The sequence below is a fragment of the Vicia villosa genome, unplaced genomic scaffold (genome assembly GCF_029867415.1).
Source record: "Vicia villosa cultivar HV-30 ecotype Madison, WI unplaced genomic scaffold, Vvil1.0 ctg.002487F_1_1, whole genome shotgun sequence".
In the NCBI taxonomy this organism is placed as follows: domain Eukaryota; kingdom Viridiplantae; phylum Streptophyta; class Magnoliopsida; order Fabales; family Fabaceae; genus Vicia; species Vicia villosa.
Window position 1 is genome coordinate 193,660 of NW_026705943.1, and position 22,255 is coordinate 215,914.

General features: G+C 35.0%; 1 protein-coding gene across 1 annotated transcript; it reads left to right on the forward strand.

The window, feature by feature from the left end:
- Positions 1–14,079: 14,079 nt before the first annotated feature.
- On the forward strand, positions 14,080–15,872 carry LOC131638940 (isoleucine N-monooxygenase 2-like). The gene is made up of 2 exons (XM_058909465.1): positions 14,080–15,077; positions 15,239–15,872. Exons 1-2 carry the CDS (start codon positions 14,086–14,088, stop codon positions 15,870–15,872), a joined length of 1,626 nt encoding a protein of 541 aa, XP_058765448.1. The 5' UTR covers positions 14,080–14,085.
- The last annotated feature ends 6,383 nt before the right edge of the window (positions 15,873–22,255 follow it).

Sequence of the window (22,255 nt, forward strand, 5' to 3'; positions counted from 1 at the left end):
TTCATACTCTTTTACTCCCCCTGAGATATACAACTTTAGGACATCTTTGATGTTCGTCCTTGAAGTTCCCTTCATTGGGAATTTGCCACAGATTCCAAGTTTAGAAACCTCAGTTTGCTTGCTACACAAAATCCAGATTGCCATATTCTGTAACTTGGAATAGAAGAAAATATGATTGCATAACCATAAATTGATCTTCAATATACATGTCTGAGTTGTTTTATACAGACTTTATAAATATCCAGCTCCCATCAAGATATTTAACAGAATCAGTATCCCACATCAGAGACTCTTGCCTTCTTCTTTGATGTGTGAAGATAATTGAGAACTCATGGTTGCAAGAACTTCTTCTCAGCATCCAGGTTCTAAACCTAAGAAGTACTAAGTCTCCCGTCAAAGTACTTACCAGCTTTTCAGTTAGAATTTGCTACTCACACTAGGTCATTCTGACTGATTACCTCTTCACATTTATAATTTCTGTTTTTGGCAAATACATAAAATAACTGAAGATCTTGAGATGTTGTAACATCAGATGTGACATCATCCTTCATGGTCCTTGGTTAACATCTTTAATGTCAAATTGACAATACTCAGGTTAGTAACAGAATAATCCAATAGTCAGCAATATCCAGACACATCAAGGGATAAAATAGCCAGCATCTCAATAAACTTTTCTTCAGACTTTAATTCTGATTTTGAGATGAAGGATGCCATGGTCTGTACCTATAGAGGAGATTCCCTCATCTAGGTTTCTGGAATAGATTTAGTCATAGCATAACACTGAATTAGTCAGATCCATCTGACTTCCTTGATTTAAAATCATACTACCTTTTCTGGATAACAACTAGGGAAGTACACATTCTTAACCATATTTCACTGTGTAGAGTCATAGTATTCAGCTCCAACAACTGCTCTATGGTTATGAATACTTATCTGGTTTCGTTGATCAGAGGAAACTTACAAATATAGGCTCTTCAAAAGTACAACATAAAGGATTAAAAAGGAATACCTTTATGAGTTTTTCTTAGTGGAACTGAGCACATGTTAATCGTGTCCTGATTAACTTAGCCAGATGTCTCCTCTTCCAAACCAGGAGTAGGTTCCAAACCAATGTTCTCACACTACATTAGTTTAGCACCAAAACATATGTTCTTCAGCTGGTAGCTGCATACCAGTTCTTAATGTCCCAACATCAGATAGGACATATGTTCCTCCTTCTAGGAACACTTCAACCTTGAAGATTTCAAGGTACACACTTGCAGATAATTATGAATATCATTGATTAGGTGACATTCATCAGCTCCAATAAACCATGCCATAATGAGTGGACTTGAGAGATTACTCAAGTATCTTTGACACTTTAATTATAGCTGTCAATACCTGCCATACATTCTGTTGAACCTTCATAACCCTAGGGTTTCTCAGAGACTATGCAGCGGAAAAATAGTCATATATCAACAGAATTCACACAATGCTTACTTTAAGTGTTAGTAGTAAGCATGACAACTACAGATTGATTGTTACTCAACCTTGCACAATGCTTGCTTCTGCACCAAGCAACTGATTAGACCAAACCAAAATCCTGACTTGATGAGCTCACAGACAACAGAGGTTACCTTATTAATATCTTCACTCCCGCATGAAGGTTTTGATGAGCTTTTTCTCTGTTCATAGATACCAGTTGAATTTGTATTTAAATTCAAGTTCTTCACTCCCGCATGAAGTCCTTGGACTTAGCACTCTTCGTTCCAGCATCACAGCTCTTAGTTCAGGTTGGTCTAATCATATAAGTCCATCCTCCACTTCAAGGGACCATACAATATGAACATTCTTTGTTCAAACACTCTTCTGCTTTTACCACAACCAGAATTTATCCCTTATGGATCTCATCCAGAAACAGACAGGATGCGTGCTCTGATACCAATTGAAAATTCTGGTATGACAGACTCGGATGTCAATCCTGATGTCAAGACATCTGATCTGTAATTAATGTAGCAGCAGCAGAATACAAGGATCCCTCATTATTTAATTGCTCATAGGAAAGAGTCAATGAGACCTGGGATCACACATGTTCAGCATACATAACCAGATTATAATTTTTACATGGTTCTGTATAGGATCAGCTAACACTTCTGAACCTGATGTTATAGACAAAGTCATAACATTCATAACTGAACAAACAATGCAGAAGATAAATAACACAATTAATTGTTAACCAAGTTCGGTTCTAACTAACCTACTATGGGGGCTACCAAGCCAGGAAGAAGATTCCACTATCAGTAGTACTATTTTATATAAACAACCTCTGGTTTACAAATAAACAACCTCTGGTTTACCTAGTCACTACCCAATGCAATCTCTATCTCAGAACTCCATCCAAGATAAGAAAACCTCTGCTCACTCCCTGGTGATACCTAACTGTTACAACCCTGCAACAACTATTTACACAATTAACAATGAACACATACTTGACCTGCTTCACAACTTCAATCAAGCTTACAATACTCAACTCTTACCTACAGGTTTCGAGTGAGGACAATCACTTCTCTAACCTACAGGTTTCGAGAAGGACAAGGCAGCCATCCCACAACCTGGGTGGTCTACCTATAGAAACCCTAATGACTACATCGTTAAAACCAGGTTTTCTATATCAAAATAGGTTACGAAAATTTCCTATTTATAACCTGATCCCAATTGGACTTGGGCTTACAAATCGCAGCACTCTGGCTGTTACAAATATGCAGAAAATATTCTGCTACAAATAAGGTCTTTTAATCCTGAGTTTCCTAAATTAGAAACTGCTGAATCTTCAATCTTCTGATCTGATTCTTCCTGAATCTTCAATCTTCTGATCTAATTCTTCAATTATTCTTTTGACCTTTAAATATGCGCCACATAGGATTACATAATATTCACATAGAATATTCTGTATCTGTTAAGTACAAACTGAATCTTCCTTCCAGTTCTGCAGGCGCGATGCATGAGTTGATGTCATGACATTCCATATAAAATCTTGCTTGTACCTGTTTTGTTCTTTATAAACTTGCAAGATTCACATTAGTATTATGTTTTACTGCTATTATGTTTTAACCAAACATAGATGCCAATCAGCCAATAAAAGCACTAACAGCGACCAGGGGATCCCTTATCCCCGCTTATGGTTTGTCTTGCGCAGGATGTGCTTAGAAGGAGCATTGTGAATCTTGTTAACAACTGGAATCTCGACCTTATTACTTCTTCTAGAAACAATCTTGTTCCTGTTAGAACATAGGTTGGTTATAATCATATCTTAGAGTTTTGATGATAACAATGAAATAAATTTTGTATAAGCAAATATGGTACTCTAACTTTTATGTTTCCTATTTCAGAAGAAGTTCTGACTCAAGTACCTCAGAACATGGGACTTTGTGTATAGCTGAGTAGACAAACAAAAGAAAATCACACTAAAGCTTAAGAAGTTCTAAAGCATGAAGCAACTTCTAAATGCACTCACCGTTGTGAAGACATATTCTGATAAAAGCTATGCTCACAAAGTCTGACATAAGTTAAAAGGAAATGAACATCCGAAATGCAAAGTTCTGATACAATACCGTTAGAGATAAAGCAAAGCTAAAGACGGCTGAAACATTTATTAGGAACGAATATTAAGAATCATGGGAAGCACAAAAAGAGAATGTTGACATTTGACATTTATTAGACAATTATTTACGAGGTTGCAAAGGGAAAATGTCTAAGGCTATAAATAAAACATCAATCTGCTGAAGGAATAACTAATGCTTACACGAGAATTCTTACGCAAAAAGCAAACACATTTCCTTCATTTAAAGAATACTGAGTTCATAATATATTGTACTTAAATTAGTGAAAAATCACAGTTGTGATATAGCTTAGATAGAAGCATTCAAATTCACAGGTTAGAAATTATTGTATTAGTGTACCTTGAGAAACCAAGTTGTGGTTAGTATTCTCAATAGGACCAATACATTTGCCTTTGTGAATCATTGTAATCAAAGTTTTGATTAGTGGATTAAGACCTCGACTAAGAGAGTCGAAATCATCTTAACGGGTGGACTGGAGGTAGTTTGAGTTCAAACGAACCAGTATAAAATACCGTGTGAGATTTTATTGTGCAAAGAAAACCCTTATTCAACCCCCCCTTTCTCAGTGTTTTCATACCCTTCAGTTCCTTCTCACAAGTTTTATACAGATGACATCCTTATTTTCTATACTAGGAAATAGTCTAACATTCGTGCCAACCTTACATTAATGGAGGTCTCGTAATTAGATCTTTTTTGAGGCTTAATGAGGTTGCTAATCTCAAGATTTTATGGAATTAAAGAAATAGTAAGGAACCGTGGGCGTCTCTTCTGAAGAATCGTATTTTCAAGAAGCACGAAGTCATCAATTATCATATTTTCTCAAAACTATGTACTGGTATTAAATCTAAATCTATTGGTCTTGAGGAAACGACAAAGACATTTGGTTCTGGACCGACAGTTGGGCTGGGCAGCCTCTCATTCAAACCACTTCCTTGGATTTCCTCTCATCCAAAGGAATCTCGGTCTCCTCTTTTGTTTCTGATTTCATTGATGATAATAGATATTTGAATTTGCCAATTTTTTGGGATATTTGGTTTCCTAATTTGAGTCTGATTTTGCCCTCTATTCCCCGGGAGTTTCACTCAGTTTCGGATTGTCAGATTTGGAACCAAAATGTTTCAAGTGTACTAACGCTTAAGGACACGTACAACTTTAAACAGGGGAATTGTACATTTTTTTTAGTGATGTGGATTATATATTGGAGCTGTACGGTTCCGCCTAGAAAGTCTTTGGTTGTTTAGAAGTTGGTGCACAATAAAATTCTGGTGGAGCTAATGATCAAATCGAGGAGTATCTCGTTGGCCTCGGTTTGCTGTATTTGTAAATCTACAGAAGAATGTGCAGCTCACTTATTTTTCCAGTGTAACTTTGCTAGGAGGCTTTGGGCTTGGCTTAATTGAAAGACATGTAATCACTCCCTAGTTATGAAAGCGGTTGTAATTTTTATTATTAGTCAAATTTGGTGGGTGAGAAATAAGTGCAAGCATGACTCAGTCAAATCAAATTTTAATAATTCTATATACAGGATTCGGAATCAGATTTTTTTAATTGGTAATAACTTTCAAAGTCACACTACGATTTCAATTAATGATTTTGTTCTGATTAAAGCTTTTGGGATTACTATTCGGCCTCCATGTGCGCCAAATATTAAATAAGTGCTTTGGATGCCTCCTAATTGTCATAGCCTAATTTTTTACCCCCTGAGATGTCACATCTCAATTTAATCCATTAACTCAAAACAAGTACCCAGAGAAGTCACTTGTTTATCAAGTACTAAATTAGGGTTTTCGAGGATAGTAAGTCTAGACAAAGGGTCAATAAATGAGTGGAATGATCCTCAACACAATCATAGGGATCAATATGTTTCATCCATCCACCTATGATCTTCAATATTCAAGGAATCATGCCTCAGACCCATCAAGGTCACTAGATTAGGGTTTTGGGCCTATCATGGACTAAAATCAGGGCTCACATTTGGGAATACTCACAAAGCTTCAATGCATGATCCAAAAGGCCCATGAATATTCAAATGACTCCTATATAAACATCCAATGGAAGATGTACTTCAATTCAAGATCCAAAATCATCAATTTCATCTAGTCCACACTTAGGGTTTTTGACCTAATTCACATGAATAGTTGACTTTTGACCAAGACAAGATCCCATGGCTCAAAATCATAGCTCAAGGTCCTCTAATACTTCAATATGATCCACTCATATCATCCATTTAAGGAGGAGAGCTTGATTCATTAGAAATCTCCAGAAACTCAATTCATTAGGAAAAGTCAACTGTACAGGATCACCTTTGACTTTTTGGATTTTTGGTCAACCGTGGGTTTTTTAGGATCAAAATCATCAATATATGATTATTGAAGTCATTTTACCAAGAAAAATCAAGAAAATAAATTAGGAATAAAAAAGTCAAAGTTTGACTTTTTCATACTTAGAAATTTTTCTAAGTGTTTTTAAGGATTTTCTTCAAACTTCAAAGGGGGATAACTCTAAATTTCAAGTACAAACTGAAGAAAACTTCCAACATAGAAGTTGTATATTTTGGTCCCATAAACAACTTTGACACTCATAAAATTTCTTCAAAAAGTCAATCATTTGAGAGACATGGGGCTTCAAAGTTCCTGCAAAATCCTCAAAGTGTGAAGAACCCTAATCTTTCTCAAACTTTATGGGCCATTTTCACCAACTTACCAAATTATTTTGAGGAAACACAAAATTAATGGATTGCATTACATCCTCCAAGCTTTCCAAAAAGTATTGGATCACTTCCTAATTCAAATTTTTCAAAGAGTTATGCATGATCAAAGTAAGGCATTCAAAGGTGAATTTCAAGGCATGACCAACTTTGAACTTTGCCAACATTGAGCCAATGCTTCTACCAATTGGTGCATATTTTTTCACGTAATATCATAAGGGAACATGTGGAAACAAATGCATCATTTGCATCAAGATTGGAAGAGATTCAAAAATTCAATGCCATGTGATTAAGTAATCAATACAAAATGGAATTTTATTGAATCATCAAGGAATCTTCTCCTAAGCCAATTGGTAGCCTATATGCATCAAAATTTTGTCCTTAAGATTAGACAAGATCAATGGCTAGGGTTTAGATCAAGAGGAATCCGAAAATCCATCATTGAAATTTCAAAGATATCTCATATTCTTCATGCCTAAGCTACTCTCCAAGTGACATAAATTTACTCACTTCACTCCCTCATCATATCAGATCCTTTGCCTATAAATAGAGGCATCATTTTCAGTTCAATTCACACCAAAGCAACTTGATTACTTGCTTTCCACAAATTCTCTCGCATTCACTCATTTTTCAAAAGTTCATGGGGTGAGGAAGGCATTTCTTCACACCAGGGCTTAACCATTGAAATTGAGTGTTCTAACATCTCAAAGAGGGTAAGTAGAAGTGATTCAGGTCCCTTTTGGAGCTCTGTAGCAGCTGGAGCATCATATCCACTTTCAACTTGGGGCTTGTGCACTTGGAGTCGAGCAGAGCAATTTAGAAGGAGTCAAAGCAGTTTGAGCACGTCAACATGTTCCTTAGGAGGTAGGGAATATATCCAGATGTCTGCAACTCATATGTAAATGCAGAATAATCATCCTCCATTTTCACTTGGAGCTCAAGCAAGAATGATCAAGTAGAGCAATTCTGAAGCATTCAAAGTGAAGTAAGCATTCAGTTAGCATCAGTGAGGTACCAAGAAGCTTTTGCAATCATCAATTCATTGCTGGGAGTTTTCCACCATAGCCATCGACCTTCAGTTTCAGAGGTAAGCTTTCAAACTCCAACTCCTTTATTCTTGTACATATTTTATTAAAGCTCGATACCAGTTCATTCTACATCATGAGAGGATCAAAAGCCCTCTATCACCATTCATTTATTCATTAGCATCATCATTTAATTTTGTTTTTAAGAATTAGGTTCTTACTACGTATCCATATAATTCTTAATCTACACTTAGAATAAATGAATTATGAAGCCATCATTGGATTCCTTATTGAAAAATAAGCAAAATCCATGTTTACATCTTTTGATTTGATTGAGAAATGAGAGAGTTGGAAATTCAAATTTCCAAAAGCTCAAGGTTGAAGACGATGATGGTGGTGGCGCCATTTTTTGAACTTGGAAGCAAGTTTAATATATTTTGAGTGATAGGCGTGTTTTAATCCGAATTCATCATCTGCCCTAGTGGCCAAAGCGTGCGTCCAAAGTCTTTCTTGCCTCGGGTCCGGGGTTCGATCCCCCCTTCAGACCTTTTGTTCATTACATTTTTTTTAAACCATTTTCAAAGCTTTGTTTTCACATATTATCACATGTTGCCCATTCACTATCACACTGAGCGCCCAAGTCAGTTGGTTTTGATTTGTGTTGGCCTCCCATGTGGCATGGGTTTAACCCTTGTTAGGACCATAAACAAACTTTTATGCCATAATTGTTTTTTCAATTTTCTTCACAACTTCACTTAATCATTTCACCTATCAAAATTAGTCATTTTCACTTGATTTTTCACCCACTTCTCATTTATCATACCTATTTTATGAATATTCAAAAAAAATCACAAAAATATTATTTATTTGACATATTTTTATTAGGTTTAAAATGGAGCATTTTTAAGTATTTTTTAATACTTTTAAAATATGTTTTCCTTTTGATTTTCAAAAACCTAATCTTTTGTAAATATTTTTGTGAACAAACCCTAATAATTTAGGTCTTATTTAAGTGTTGAGATTTTATCTCACCTTAATTTGTTTGTTTTATCATTCAAAAATTGTTTTCTTCAATTCCCGTTTAAACAGACATTTAGGATTTTCAAACAACAAAACCCTACTTCCTTCAATCAATTTCAGTTCAAATTTCAAATATTTCAAATCTCCTGGGCCTCTCCTTGAGTATAAGTACCAAACCCCATTTTCACTATCAGTTCATTTTCAATTCAATTTCAGTTCAGTTCATTTCAATTTCAGTTCAATTTCATTTCAATTCAATTTCAAACATCAATTTTCTTTCAACTGTTTTTCATAGACATTAAGGTGTTCATATAAACCCCTTTTGTTTTTGTACAAACTTGTCTGCTTCTCAAAACCTTGTTTTCTGTACAAAACTTTCTCATCTATTTTAAAACACTGGTACTAAGAGGGGCATTATTCCCGGTGAAACTTCTCTTAGACCTTTGGGCCCCTCTTCTGAGGTATAAACTCCTTAACTTCAATTCTTCTATTTTCAAACTTTCCACTTGTTTTCAATTCAAATCTTCAACTTCATTTTCAATTAAAATCTCCAACTGTTTTCAATAAGACATTCAACTGTCTTTCAAATAAAGCATTCAACTTCTTTTCAATAATACATTCAACTTTTTAATGAGGCTTTGTACATACATCAATTTTTGAGCCTCCTCTTCACCCAGGTAAGTGTTTATAGCTTTCATTTACTGCTTTTAATATACCTGTTCAATATAACTTGTAAATATATACTATTTAAAACTTCGTCTGAGAAAAACCTTAGGACAGATAAACATATATATATTATAGGACTATGACCTAGGACTGACGATGACTTCCCTATGAAGACTCTTTCCTAATGGAATAACATAGTTTCCCCTCAAGATGAATTATTCCCGGTGAAACATCTTGAAAAAAGCCTTAGATAAAAAATAAGACACATCCACCCAGGAGGAATTATTCCCGGTGAAACCTCTTACCCCTTTGCCTAGCGTCAAATTAGTCAATCAGACATAGCTTTCTCTTGTGCTATAGCAAGGACCCTCGATGACCTTCGATTAGCCTCCTCTTGGGCTTACAATGCAAGGACCCACAGGCTTCTTATAATCATTCCCTTTAGCTTCCTCTTGAGCTTGTATACAAGGACCCTTTAGGCTTCTTAAAAGCATAGGACAAGACTTTAGTCACCTTACTCCTGTGAGAATCCCAAATCCATAACATTTACAATCACAATCATTCAAGTCTTCATAAAATCACAATCATTCAAGTCTTCATTCAATCTCAGTCATTGAGTCTTCTCCCCTGTAGAGTAACAGACATGGAAAGTCTTAACTCTCAATTCCTCAGTTATCCCTAGTTCATTCAACATCTAGGAATGAGAGACATGGACAGTCTCTGTCACCCATCTTTTCTCCAAAAGAGTCAAGAGAGTTCAAATCCCTGAGTCTGTTTCCCCAGCTCTGTCATCCTTTGGAGTCATTTTTCTCAGCAAGTTATCCACAACCTTGGGCTTTGTACAAGGCAGAAAAAAGAGTCCTCCATAGTCTCCAAAACTATGTTTCCTCATCAAGCCATCCACAACCTTAGCATTTGCACAAGGAAGATAAACATCCTTCTCTGAGACAAAAGATTCAAAGCCTTTGGATCTTTTCCCTTGTAGAGCTAGCCACAACCTTGGTCTTTGTACAAGGCAGATAAACACCCTTCATTCAGTCAAAAAATTCAAAACCTTTGGGTCTCTTCCCGCTAAGTCAGCCACAACCTTAGGCTTTGTACCAGGCAGAAAATAGAGTCATCCACCAAATTTGTCTTCCCCAGCAAGATTAGCCTCAATTTTGGGTTTTGTATAAGACACCAAAATAACTTTCATACAAAAATACAGTCTTTTAAAATTCCTCATAGAAACTGCCTCAATCTTGGGCTTTGTACAAGACACAAATCATCAAACAACCTTTCAAACACACTCCCCAGTTGAGTCAATCCCTACTTTGGACTTTAAACCAGAAACAGTTTTGCTCCCTTAAGAGAATACATTCAAAAACACGAGTAAGCTGGTCTCCTATAATCCCCAGAGAGTCAACCTTAACCTAATGCCTCAATCAACCATGTTCATATAACCCCTAAGAGATAACCTCAATCATGGATTTTCATTAATAACCCTTTGAGTCCATCCTCAGTAGAGTTAGCCTCAATTATGGGCTTAGTACAGAACACCTACCAAAAAACCTTTCAGTCAAATAAAAACTCAATGAGAGCATCCCTGGTAAGGGTCAGCCTCCATCAATCTCCGCTTCATGAGAGCGTCCTTGGTAAGGGTCAGCCTCCATCAATCTCTGTTCAATGAGAGAATCCCTAGTAAGAGTCAGTCTCCATCAATCTCTGCTCAATGAGAGCATCCCCAAAGGGTCAGCCTCAATTATGGGATAAGTACATGACACATACTTCCTTCATCTCAAAACCATCAATCCCACAGTGGAATCAAATCTCCAACAGAGTCACTCTCAAACTGTTAGTTTAAGCCTCAAGCTTGGGCCTTGTACAAGCCAGTCAAGTTCAGATCTTTCATACAGAAGATAGACATAATTTATCTCTACAAAAGAGACATTTCTCCTATTAGACCACATTCAAACATACAAACATTTTCATTTACTTTCAAAACATTCTCCCATTTAGGTGACACCAGAGGCATGCTCTGAGGATTTCAAACTTAGACTTGTTGCCTTTCCCTAAACTGGTTGAGAATTGTTCTTTCATTCAAGAGACTGTGATTGGCATACTTGCTTCATACAAGTAAGGTCCCTTCTCTTATGAAATGAACCTACTTTTCTGTCACTTCAAATGTTTGTGGTGGAATAGTAGAAATGTCTCTTTGTAAAGATGACTACCTATCTCTTTTCTGTAAATAGAGATCATTCAAGCTTCAACCTTGAGCTTTAAACAAGGCACCTTCAAATTCAATTCATTTCCCTAATTAGTTCCCCGAACTACAACAACTCTGACTTCCATTAGGGATATGTAGGCAAAAGATTCATAAGGAATCTTTTCGAGCAAAACAAAACACCAAAAACATTCAGTTCACCTATCAATCTTCATTTCATTTTCCTCTCCTAACACAAAGGAAAAAACTTCCCAATAATCAAGCAACAAACATAAAATTCAAACACAAACAGCAAAGGGTTCCCGTAGAGTACTACGAATACTTAGGAGGCTAATACCTTTCCTCTATGTAACCAACCTCCCGGACCCCAGATCTCTTCATTAGGTGAAATCCCCACACCTAAACACAAACTCCCAGGGTAGGTTAAGATTTTTTCCCCTTCCTATTAGTTTAGGATAAGTTAAAAGTTCGTGTAACTAGGAAACAATTCCCCCCAAGGCTGCCTTCCTCCTTCCAAATTTCGCGTGAAGGATTGTGCGTGCGGTTTCCGAAAAAGCTAAAGGAAAAGAACACCAGAATTTTTTCAACCGTTACACTAATTAAGATTGGTTAAAGTGCAACTGCGATAGCGCGTATTGCCTGATAACAATAAAAGGGTTCTGGTTGCATTTTCAGAAACAATTATGGTGATTTTCTGACGGCTTTTGCAAACAACTTGCATGACTCTTCCTCTCTTGTGGCCAAGTTCTATGGAGTTATTCAGGCGATTGTCTTAGCAAAAGCCCGTGGTTGGAGTAAGCTTTGGGTTGAGACTGATTGCTTAATGGTTGTTAAAGCTTTTTCCATCCATTTTTTGCTTCCGAGTTGTTCAAGGAATAGGTGGATTGAAACCACCTCTCCGTCGTTTTTCTGTCAATTAGTCATCACGCATATATATAGAGAAGGAAACTCTTGCGCCTACTTTTTTGCAAATATGGATCTTAGTGCAATTTCCTCATTATTGTTTATTCTATTCCTCTCTGAATTAGAGGAGATTTTGTAAATAATAGGTTAGAAATACCTTTAGGTTTTCTCATTTTTGATGGGGTTTGGGTTTTCTCTCCTCGCTGATCGTGGAAGCTTGTAACACCTTTTGTTTTTAATATATAAGCTCTTATTAAAAAACATTATAATAAATTATAAATATTATTTCTTTTAATTTAAAAAAAATTATTAAACTAATCATTAAAATAAAATAATAAATATTATTTTTTTTATTTTAAAAAAATCATTTTAAAATCATTTAAATTTAAATAATTATTTTGTGTAGTGTGAATGGGCGAGTAAATAGTGTATTTTATGTACTATCACGAATAATTGGTACTCTATTCATTCATATTTTCCTTAAAAACAGGTTTAAACAAAAATATATATACATCTTACTTTTATTATCTATCTATATGTCATATAAATAATGCAATGTTTACATTATCTAAACTAGAGTTGTTCAAAAATAATGGATTCGAGTGGCAAACGAGTCTCTGCAAAGGACGATATTCGGAGAATACCGAGTTCGATTCCTGGCAGAAACAACGCTTGGCCAGTGCACGTGCCTCCGTAGCACGAGCCAGATTAGTCGATCTACTATGTAGGTCGGAAACCGGTGCGAAAGCAAAAAAAAAAAGAGTTGTTCAAAAATATGGTTAATGGAATTACTTTGCACTATAAAAAATTGAACCATTTAAATGGTTAATGAACAGATCCATTTAATTTAACCAATTAAAATCCAATTTAAAACTGGTCCAGAATCAGTTTTCTTTTATAAATCGGTCTAATTATACAAATCAGTTTCTTAAAAAAAGAATAAAAAATCAATTGGGAGTAAAAAATATTATGAAAATTAAAAATAAACTTTTTGTCCAAAAATAAAAAGTTTTAGAAAAATAAAATTTGAAAATTTTTTCTAGAAATAAAAAAATTCCGAAAACAAACAAAAATTATTATTTTTCCAGAAATTAAAAGTTTCCGAAAAATAAAAAAGAAAATTTGAATTTTTTTTCTTTTCCAGAAATAAAAAAGAAAAATTTTGCCAAAATTTGTTTTGTAGAAATATTTTGAAAAATTTTGCTTTTCCAGAAATAAAAAAGGTCAATTTTGAAATAAATTTATATTTTTTTGCCAGATATTTAAAATTTCCGAATAATAAATATTTTTTTCAAAAATAAAAAGTTTGAAAGTTTTTACTTGGAAACATAATTATTGAAATATTTTTTTCATATAATTCTTTTTATAAAATTAAATAACTGGTTTAAAGAAGTTGAAAATATATAATTGGTTAAAAATTACAAATTAGTTATAATTATGAACTGGTTATAATCTAAACAATGAATCTAATATTAAAACAAAAGCTTTTTTTTAATTTTCTATATCTACGGTCTTAACAAATTATAGTCTATATCATGAATACAAATTCTAAACAGGTAATCAAACGATTTAAAGAATTTATCTATTTTATTTTTCTATTTATATAATAATAACCATACAATGTATATACATGTAAACAATGTATCAAACTTTTACAGCATGAGCTTAATCTCATCCACCAATACAAAGTTTTAGAACACATGTACAATGTATTTGATTTAAATTTTAAGAAATTCTGATATGAGTAAAAGAAATAGATATTTTTGGAAAAATAATAAAGATACGTTCATTATTCAATGGACCTAAAAAGAATTTTTACTCGTAATAATGGCCGGAGGGAGTACACCTAATTAATGACAAAATAAATTTAAAATAAAAATGTCGAAAATATAGTATATATAAGAAGCATAAATTGCACTAAAAATCATCATTTACATTCACATTTACCCACTAGCAAGAATCATGGAACCTTTGATTGTCTCTGATCAATTGTCACCAACATTTTGGTATCTCATAGTCACATTACTTGCTTTTACACTCTTGATGAAACATCAACGTAGTGGCAAAAGTTCTGAAAAACCAAAACTCCCTCCAGGTCCTACACCTTGGCCTATAGTAGGCAACATTCCTGAAATGCTTGCAAATAGGCCAACGTTTAGATGGATACAAAAAATGATGAATGACATGAACACGGATATCGCATGCGTCCGTTTAGGTAGTGTTCATGTCATTCTAGTGAGTGATTCTACAATTGCACGTGAGCTATGTGTGAAACAAGATGCAAATTTTGCATCAAGACCTAGTAGTTGGTCTAATGAGTATGTTACTACTGGATATTTAACAACAGCACTCACTCCTTTTGGAGAACAATGGAAGAAAGTGAAGAAACTAGTTCTTAATGAATTAGTTTCACCTCTTAGACATCAATGGCTTCATGAAAAAAGGGTGGAAGAAGCTGATAACATTGTGCGTTATATTTACAACCAATGCACTAAAATTGGTGGTGGTGGACTTGTGAATGTGGGAGTTACTGCACAACAATACACTGGAAATGTTGTTAGGAGGTTGCTTTTGAATAAAAGGTACTTTGGAAATGGTAGTGAGGATTTTGGACCTGGCTTAGAGGAACAAGAATATGTGGAAGCAGTTTTTACTGTTTTGCAATATCTTTTTGCTTTCTCAGTTTCTGATTTCATACCATGTTTGAGGGGACTTGACTTGGATGGCCATGAAAGGAAACTTAAGAAGGCGTGTAAGGTTATGAAGAAACATCACGATCCTATCATTGAAGATAGAATCCAACAATGGAAGAATGGGCAAAGGGCAGAGAAAGAAGATTTGCTTGATGTTCTTATCTCACTCAAAGATGATAACAACATTCCACTTTTGACTGAGCAGGAAATTAAGTCCAATGTTTTGGTATATAACTTACACTACTATTTTCATCTCATTTTAATTCTTTAAAGTTTAAACTTTAGAATTTAGGGTTTAGATATTTAATTATTAATTTTTTTTATAAATAAATTATATTGAAAACCTCAGTACAAATAGAAGCTATAATTTATATTTAAGATAGTTTTTAAATTATAAATTTGATGTCTTGAAATTTTTGACAGGAATTGACACTTGCATCAGTTGATAATCCATCAAATGCAGTAGAATGGGGACTTGCTGAAATGATAAATCAACCTGAGCTACTAAAAAAAGCTGTAGAAGAATTGGACAATGTAGTTGGAAAAGAAAGGCTAGTTCAAGAATCTGATTTTCCTAAACTAAACTATGTGAAGGCTTGTGCAAGAGAAGCTTTTCGTCGTCACCCGATTTGTGATTTCAACCTTCCACATGTTGCACTGAAAGACACAGTTGTTGCCAACTACTTTATCCCAAAAGGGAGTCATGTGTATATCAGGAGACAAGGAATTGGTCTAAACCCTAGTATTTGGAAAGATCCACTCAAGTTCAATCCAGAACGACATCTTAAGGTAGAAGGATATAATCTTAATTTGTCGGAACCTAGTTTGGACTTGGTAACATTTGGTACTGGAAGGCGTGGATGTTCAGGAGTCATTCTTGGAACTTCAATGACTGTTATGTTGTTTGCGAGGTTGCTACATAGCTTCACTTGGAGCGTGCCACCAAACATGTCCAGCATTGACCTTTCTGAATCTCATGGTGGAACCACCAAAGCTATGCCACTTGTGGCAGTTGCAGAGCCAAGGTTGCCGCCACATGTTTATGGTTTATATTAATTTAGTGATCTCACCAAGTTTTGTGAGTTAATGAGTGCAAAAAAATAAAGACATGTGTCTATGGTCAAACTTGTTATGTTATTTAATATTTTTGATTGAAAAATGTTCAAACTTGTTATGTTATTTAATATTTTTTACCTAAAAATAATAGCCACTTCAAAATTCGATTATGAAAAAGGTGATTTCTTATCTGCCCAACCATATATATTGGGTAGAGTTACCCAAATGAGTTGTCAAATATTACAAATTAATAGTTCTAGTTAATTGCAAATTTACCAAGATAGTCATGCTTGGAACTTGAATGCCTGATATGCTGTTTAGAGTGTTCCACCAAACATGTCAAGCATTGACCTCTCTGAATCTCAATGTGGATCCACCAAAGCTGTGCCACTTTTGGAAGTTGTGGAACCGAGGTTGCCGCCACAGGTTTATGATTTATATTAAGTTAGTGATCGCACACAGTTTTGTCAGTAAATAAGTGCAAAAAAATTAAGACATGTGGTATTGGAAGGCGGATGTTCAGGAGTCATGCTTAGAACTTCAATGACTATTATGTTGTTTGCCAAGTTTATACATAGTTTTACTTGGAGTGTTCCAAGAAACATGTCGAGCATTGCCCTCTCAAAATCTCATGGTGGAACAACACAAGGTTTGCCACTTGTGGCAGTTGCAAAGCCAAGGTTGTAGAAGGATATAATCTGAATTTGTCGGAACCAAGTTTAGACTTGGTAACATTTGGTACTGGAAGGCGTGGATGTTCAGTAATCATGCTTAGAACTTCAATGACTGTTATGTTGTTTGCCAAGTTTCTACATACCTTCACTTGGATTGTTCCACCAAACATGTCGAGCATTAACCTATTTGAATCTCATGGTGGAACCACCAAAGTTATGCTACTTGTGGCAGTTGTAGAGCCAAGGTTGTCGCCACATGTTAATGGTTTATTTTAAGTTAGTGATCTCACCAAGTTTTGTCACTTAATGAGTGCAAAAAAATAAAGACATGTGTCTATGGTCAAACTTGTTATGTTATTTAATATTTTTGACTGAAAAGTAATAGACACTTCAAAATTCGGTTATAAGAAAGATCAATTCTAATCTACCCAACCATTTATGTTTGGTAGAGTTACACAAATGAGTTGTCAATCATATAAATATCCATGGGTTAATTTTGTGTCGTTAATATTACATATTAATAGCTCCAGTTAATTGCAAATTTACCCAAATGCATTAATTATAGTTTTCATTAACAATTTAATTTTGCTTTATAAAAGCGAATCATTTAATTGCTAATAAAGTGACAGAATAAAGTGAATCATCTTCTGATATTTCTAACAAAAAGTTGTTGCTACTTATTTCATTGGCAAGATATTTACAACTAAATATTCATTAAATGCATGCTTATACAGCTTTTTTGTCTCCCTGCACAAATGCATCATACTCATTAAATGTAATTTGACATATTATGATGCATTGTCCCACTATATTTATACTTTCCAATGCAGGCTTTTCGATTTCTTAATATCATTTGGTCAACTCCCAAATGTAAAACGTATTCACACAAATACTATGGAACTCTTCCTTCATTGCATAAGTAAGATCCAACCTCCTTTTTCTTTCTCTCTTTTCCATTATGAAACCAAATTTGCCTACTTTTCATTTATGTTATTATATTATAGATATAAGATATTTAATGTTATTAATATTTTTAATAAAAATGGTCAGCAATAAAAATAATAACTTATCATTTATAAAATATTAAATTAAAATAGATATTAAATAATAATTAAGTCTCCTTTAATAAATTATAACCATTTATTTTTAATGATAAATAATTTTTTAATTATCACTAAAATTAACATTTAAAATAGTTTTTAATTTTTTTAAGATGGTTATGCTTGGAGCGTCAATGACTGTTATGATGTTTGCCATGTTACTACATAACTTCACTTGGAGTGTTCCACCAAACATGTCGAGCATTAACCTTTTTGAATTTCATGGTGGAACCACCAAAGTTGTGGCAGTTGTAGAGCCAAGGTTGTCGCCGCAGGTTTATGGTTTATATTAAGTTAGTGATTTCACCATGTTTTGTCACTTAATGAGTGCAAAAAAATAAAGACATGTGTCGATGGTCAAACCTGTTATGTTATTTAATATTTTTGACTGAAAAGTTATAGCCACTTCAAAATTCAGTTATAAGAAAGATGAATTCTAGTCTACCTAACCATTTATGTTGGGTAGAGTTACACAAATGAGTTGTCAAGCATATAACTATCCATGGGTTAATTTTGTGTCGTTAATATTACAAATTAATAGTTCTAGTTAATTGCAAATTAATGCTAAAATTATACCAACCTAAATTTAATTAAGAAAACTAGCATTTTTTATAGCATTTTTATTTGTGGGGAAGGTGAATTATCATGCAAAAGTTAGGAGAAAAAACAATTTAAAACAAATCCTGAAATCCGCCTAAACTGGGGTGTAATAGAAATATGGAATGAACTGAAATTCTAGTTATATGGCGCATGAGCCCATAACTAGTAGGTGTAGAAATTAAAATACCTGGCCCAACTACAAGATTCATGCGTGAGTAACAACAAAAGAGGTGTATAACAAGTAAAAATAAATTGGTCCAAGTTACAAAAACTCGTGGCCCAACACCCACATCACACCATTTATATCATTCTCAATTTATTTTATTCAATGCCATTTATTTTTTACCTACGGTTTTTATTATTTAAGAGTAACGTTTTATATATGTGAACCAACATCAACTGGTCATGATTTCACTTAAGCGAATAAGACAAAAAGAAATATTAAACCAATTATCACATGCCAAGTAAAGATCCGATGATTGCAATAAGGACAAACTTAACAAAAAGCTGGTAAAATGGCCAATACATGCGCCCCACCTCTGCAAAACGGAAAAGGAATAACATGAACATGCAGTCGCCGGAGATACCTTCTCCGGTCGTGTTCCCCGACCGCCCCCTCACCGGTAAAATGCTAACTCGCCCAGAAATTCATAAAGCTACCACCTTTCGACTCAAAATTCTCTCCTGAATCTGAATATGCACATAGTTTTCTCTAAATCCTTCTCTATCACCCTTACCGAAAACCAAACTGAAGCCTAACGTAAACAACTTCAATAAAAATCAACAACGATCATATCATTTCGATTCTCTACACACATAGAGTTTAAATACGCGATTCAAATGTTCAAACAATAAGCATTTCAAGCAAACGGAAATCATTTTCAAGAATCCAAAATTTTCATACAAATGCAACACATAATCACCACAAACATGTGATGCTACGCGTCTAGCCTCCCGGTGATAAGGAGCACATCCAGATGCATATGAACCTACCTAATATTACTAGCATGCTGAGCAAGATTCAAGAGAACGTACCTGTTTGAATCTTGAACCAAAGGAGAATAGAAAACTCTACAAGCTGTCGCTTTCCACTCCTTCGAATCTTGTTGATATCAAGCAGTAGAAACGAACAATGGATTCTGAGAAATAAACTCAGAATGATGAAGATTCAAGGCTTGAACTTAGTTTGTATACCACAAGATGATGATGATGATGATAAGAACTGATGAAGATTGATAGAGGAGCTTGGGGATGATGATGAACACTTTGAGAGCTTGATGATGATGATTGGAGAAGGTTGAAGGTGTGGAGGTGGTGATGAAGATGAAGGTGGTTGAAGTTTGTTACAAAAGTGTAACAAACTTTTTAGGGAGAGTGATTAGACAAAGTGAAGAGATTATGAGAAAATGGAGAAATGAATTGTCCTCCAATTTGTGAAGGGTTGTTGCTTTATATATGGTAAGGTGCATGGGCTTTATGGTGAAGTGCACATGTAGTTGATAATTTTTCCTCAACAGTTAGTGAGAAAGTCATGTGCATATGGGGCAAGGCTTTGAAGCTGCTTTCATGCATGGAGAGTATGGCGTTGATAATTGGAGTAATACGTGGAACATGCCTGCAACGCTCTTGTGTGTCTCTATGCTGCGGGTAAATATGAGCTGATGTCTTGCCAAAACCGACACTCTCAATACAAACTTTATGCAGATGTATCTTCACCTACGGGTCATCATCTGACTCAATCTTATGATCATTGTAAAGAGGGAATGGAAGAAAACAATATTGATGTTGAAAATCTTTTGAAATAGTGACCGGAAGCCCATGAAAATGTCCCTCAAAATTGCTTAGCAATAACTGACGCTATGCTGCAGCAATTTTTGGCCCAGCACTTTGCGTAACCAACATGCCAAAGAGCCCCACTTTGCTTGCTCATAACTTTAGTTGTGAGTCATCAATTGACTTAATTTTTGTATCATTATGAAGAGGAGGTAGAGTGGGATGATATTGGTGTTGGAGATATCTTGAGATGATGCTTGGAGCTTACTCAAACACATGCGAACATCACTCGGCACAACTGATCTTACCGCACGCACAACCTTGGCTCAACCAGCCTAATGCCTTCCCAATGATAAGCTAATCACGGTGCTGACTTTAAGCCTTGATATTTTGCTCAATACACACTCAATTGGCTTAGTTATTTGCTTGTTTGATAGAGGGCATGAGGAGAGGAGATTGATGTCCTGTTAGATTCATAACATGTTTGCAATCCTATAAAATGAGTCCTCAATTTGGCATACCACTTGTTTGATTGAATGCTTGCGCTGGCAAGGAAACTGGCTAGGCATCATGATATGGTTCAGCTTGTATCCATGAACTTTGATCTCTTTTATCTCTCAATCTAGACCTCCATTGAGAAAACTCCATACTACAAAGTTGTTCATCTTCATGAGATGAGCAACTTTGATGTTGAACTCGTTTTAAAATTTTTCCATCTGACACGTGTAAACTGAGCCTGAAATGAGCTGTCCAACCAATTTGAAAATATCCAAAATTTCCTAAAAATTTCTAAGTGTTAGAACTTTCCCTTTTTAGATTTTTCCATTCTTAACTAACATCCATTTTTGGCATTTTTGAAAATTTTTTATTTTGATTTATTTTGTTGAGTTTTCCTTGACTAATTTTCACCAAAAATCAATAGTATGAAGTTTGACCTAGCGTTTGACCAAAAAGTCATTTGTTTGACTTTTCCTAGTTCTAGTTGAATTTTCCTGATTAATCACCTTCCAATCTAATTTCAATCAATCTTCAATCAATACACTCCACTGAATACCTCCTCACGGCACCCACATTTTCATATTCAAAAGTCACCTCCTGCTTAAATGTTGACCCAAAAAGCCAACAGTTGACTTTGGTCAAACCCTAATTTAGGGAGACCAGATGGAATGAAACTTGTTTCTTTTGAATCAAAGCCTTGATATTTATGAAACCCTGATTTCCAGAGATCCTGATGAGGATCTAGCAGTCAACTGAAACCCCAGATGTCCTTTCTCTAACCAAAAAATCTCCTCAATAGAAACCATTTTCTTGTCAATTTTCTTGAGCCAAAACAGTGCTATGAATGTATGAGTTGAATGAATAACCTGAGTAAGATATGTTTATGAATGTGATGCAAAGCCAATTAGGAATAAATTGGTGGGAAAATTTTAAGGTGCAACACACCAGTATCAATAATAGTGATTAAAGGAGTAATATTAATAAAACATATACCTCTTATGAGTCGGTCTCCACTAGTTGTAGGAGTCCCGGCTAAAGCAAACACCTTTCCACCAGATTGTGCCTTCTTCATTGGACACTGGCTACCAATGTGCCCCTCTTCGCCACATTTGAAACATATCATGTCCTTATGCTTGCAATCAGACATTGTATGTCCCATCTTACCACATCTGAAACACTTCTTCACATCAGCAGTACAAACATTGCTCTTATGGCCTGGTTGACCACACTTGAAGCATACAATCCTAGCAGGAGCGTCTCCCCCACTGAATTATGACCATGAGCAACTCTTTGTTTCCCTTTACCAGCATCATATGGTTTCCCATGGTTTTGTTGATTCTTGCCTCTCTTCTCATTAACCATCTTGTGATGATAATTACTATCTTCCTCAAAGATCCCACAACTGTCAACCAAGTCAGAAAACACACGGATCTTTTGGTACCCAACAACTTTTTTGATTTCCGTGCACAACCTGTTTTAGAACATGATGCATTTCGAGAATTCAACACCTTCGCCATAAAATGAGGATAAAACTTAGCCAATTCAGTGAACTTGGCAGCATACTCAGTAACAAACATGTTCCCTTGCTTCAACTCTAGGAATTCTATCTATTTCTTACCCCAAACATCTTCAAGATAGTACTTTCTCAGAAATTCCCTACGAAACACAATCCAAGTGATTACATCACCTGCAACCTCCAACCTAGCAAGAGTCTCCAACCACTAATCATCAGCTTCCT

What these genes read in the sequence shown, in the direction of transcription:
- LOC131638940 (XM_058909465.1), top strand. Translation starts at nt 14,086, where the DNA reads ATGGAACCTTTGATTGTCTCTGATCAATTGTCACCAACATTTTGGTAT. An exon ending in TACTATTTTCATCTCATTTT is followed by an intron (nt 15,078 to 15,238) that starts AATTCTTTAAAG and finishes AAATTTTTGACA; the next exon opens with GGAATTGACACTTGCATCAG.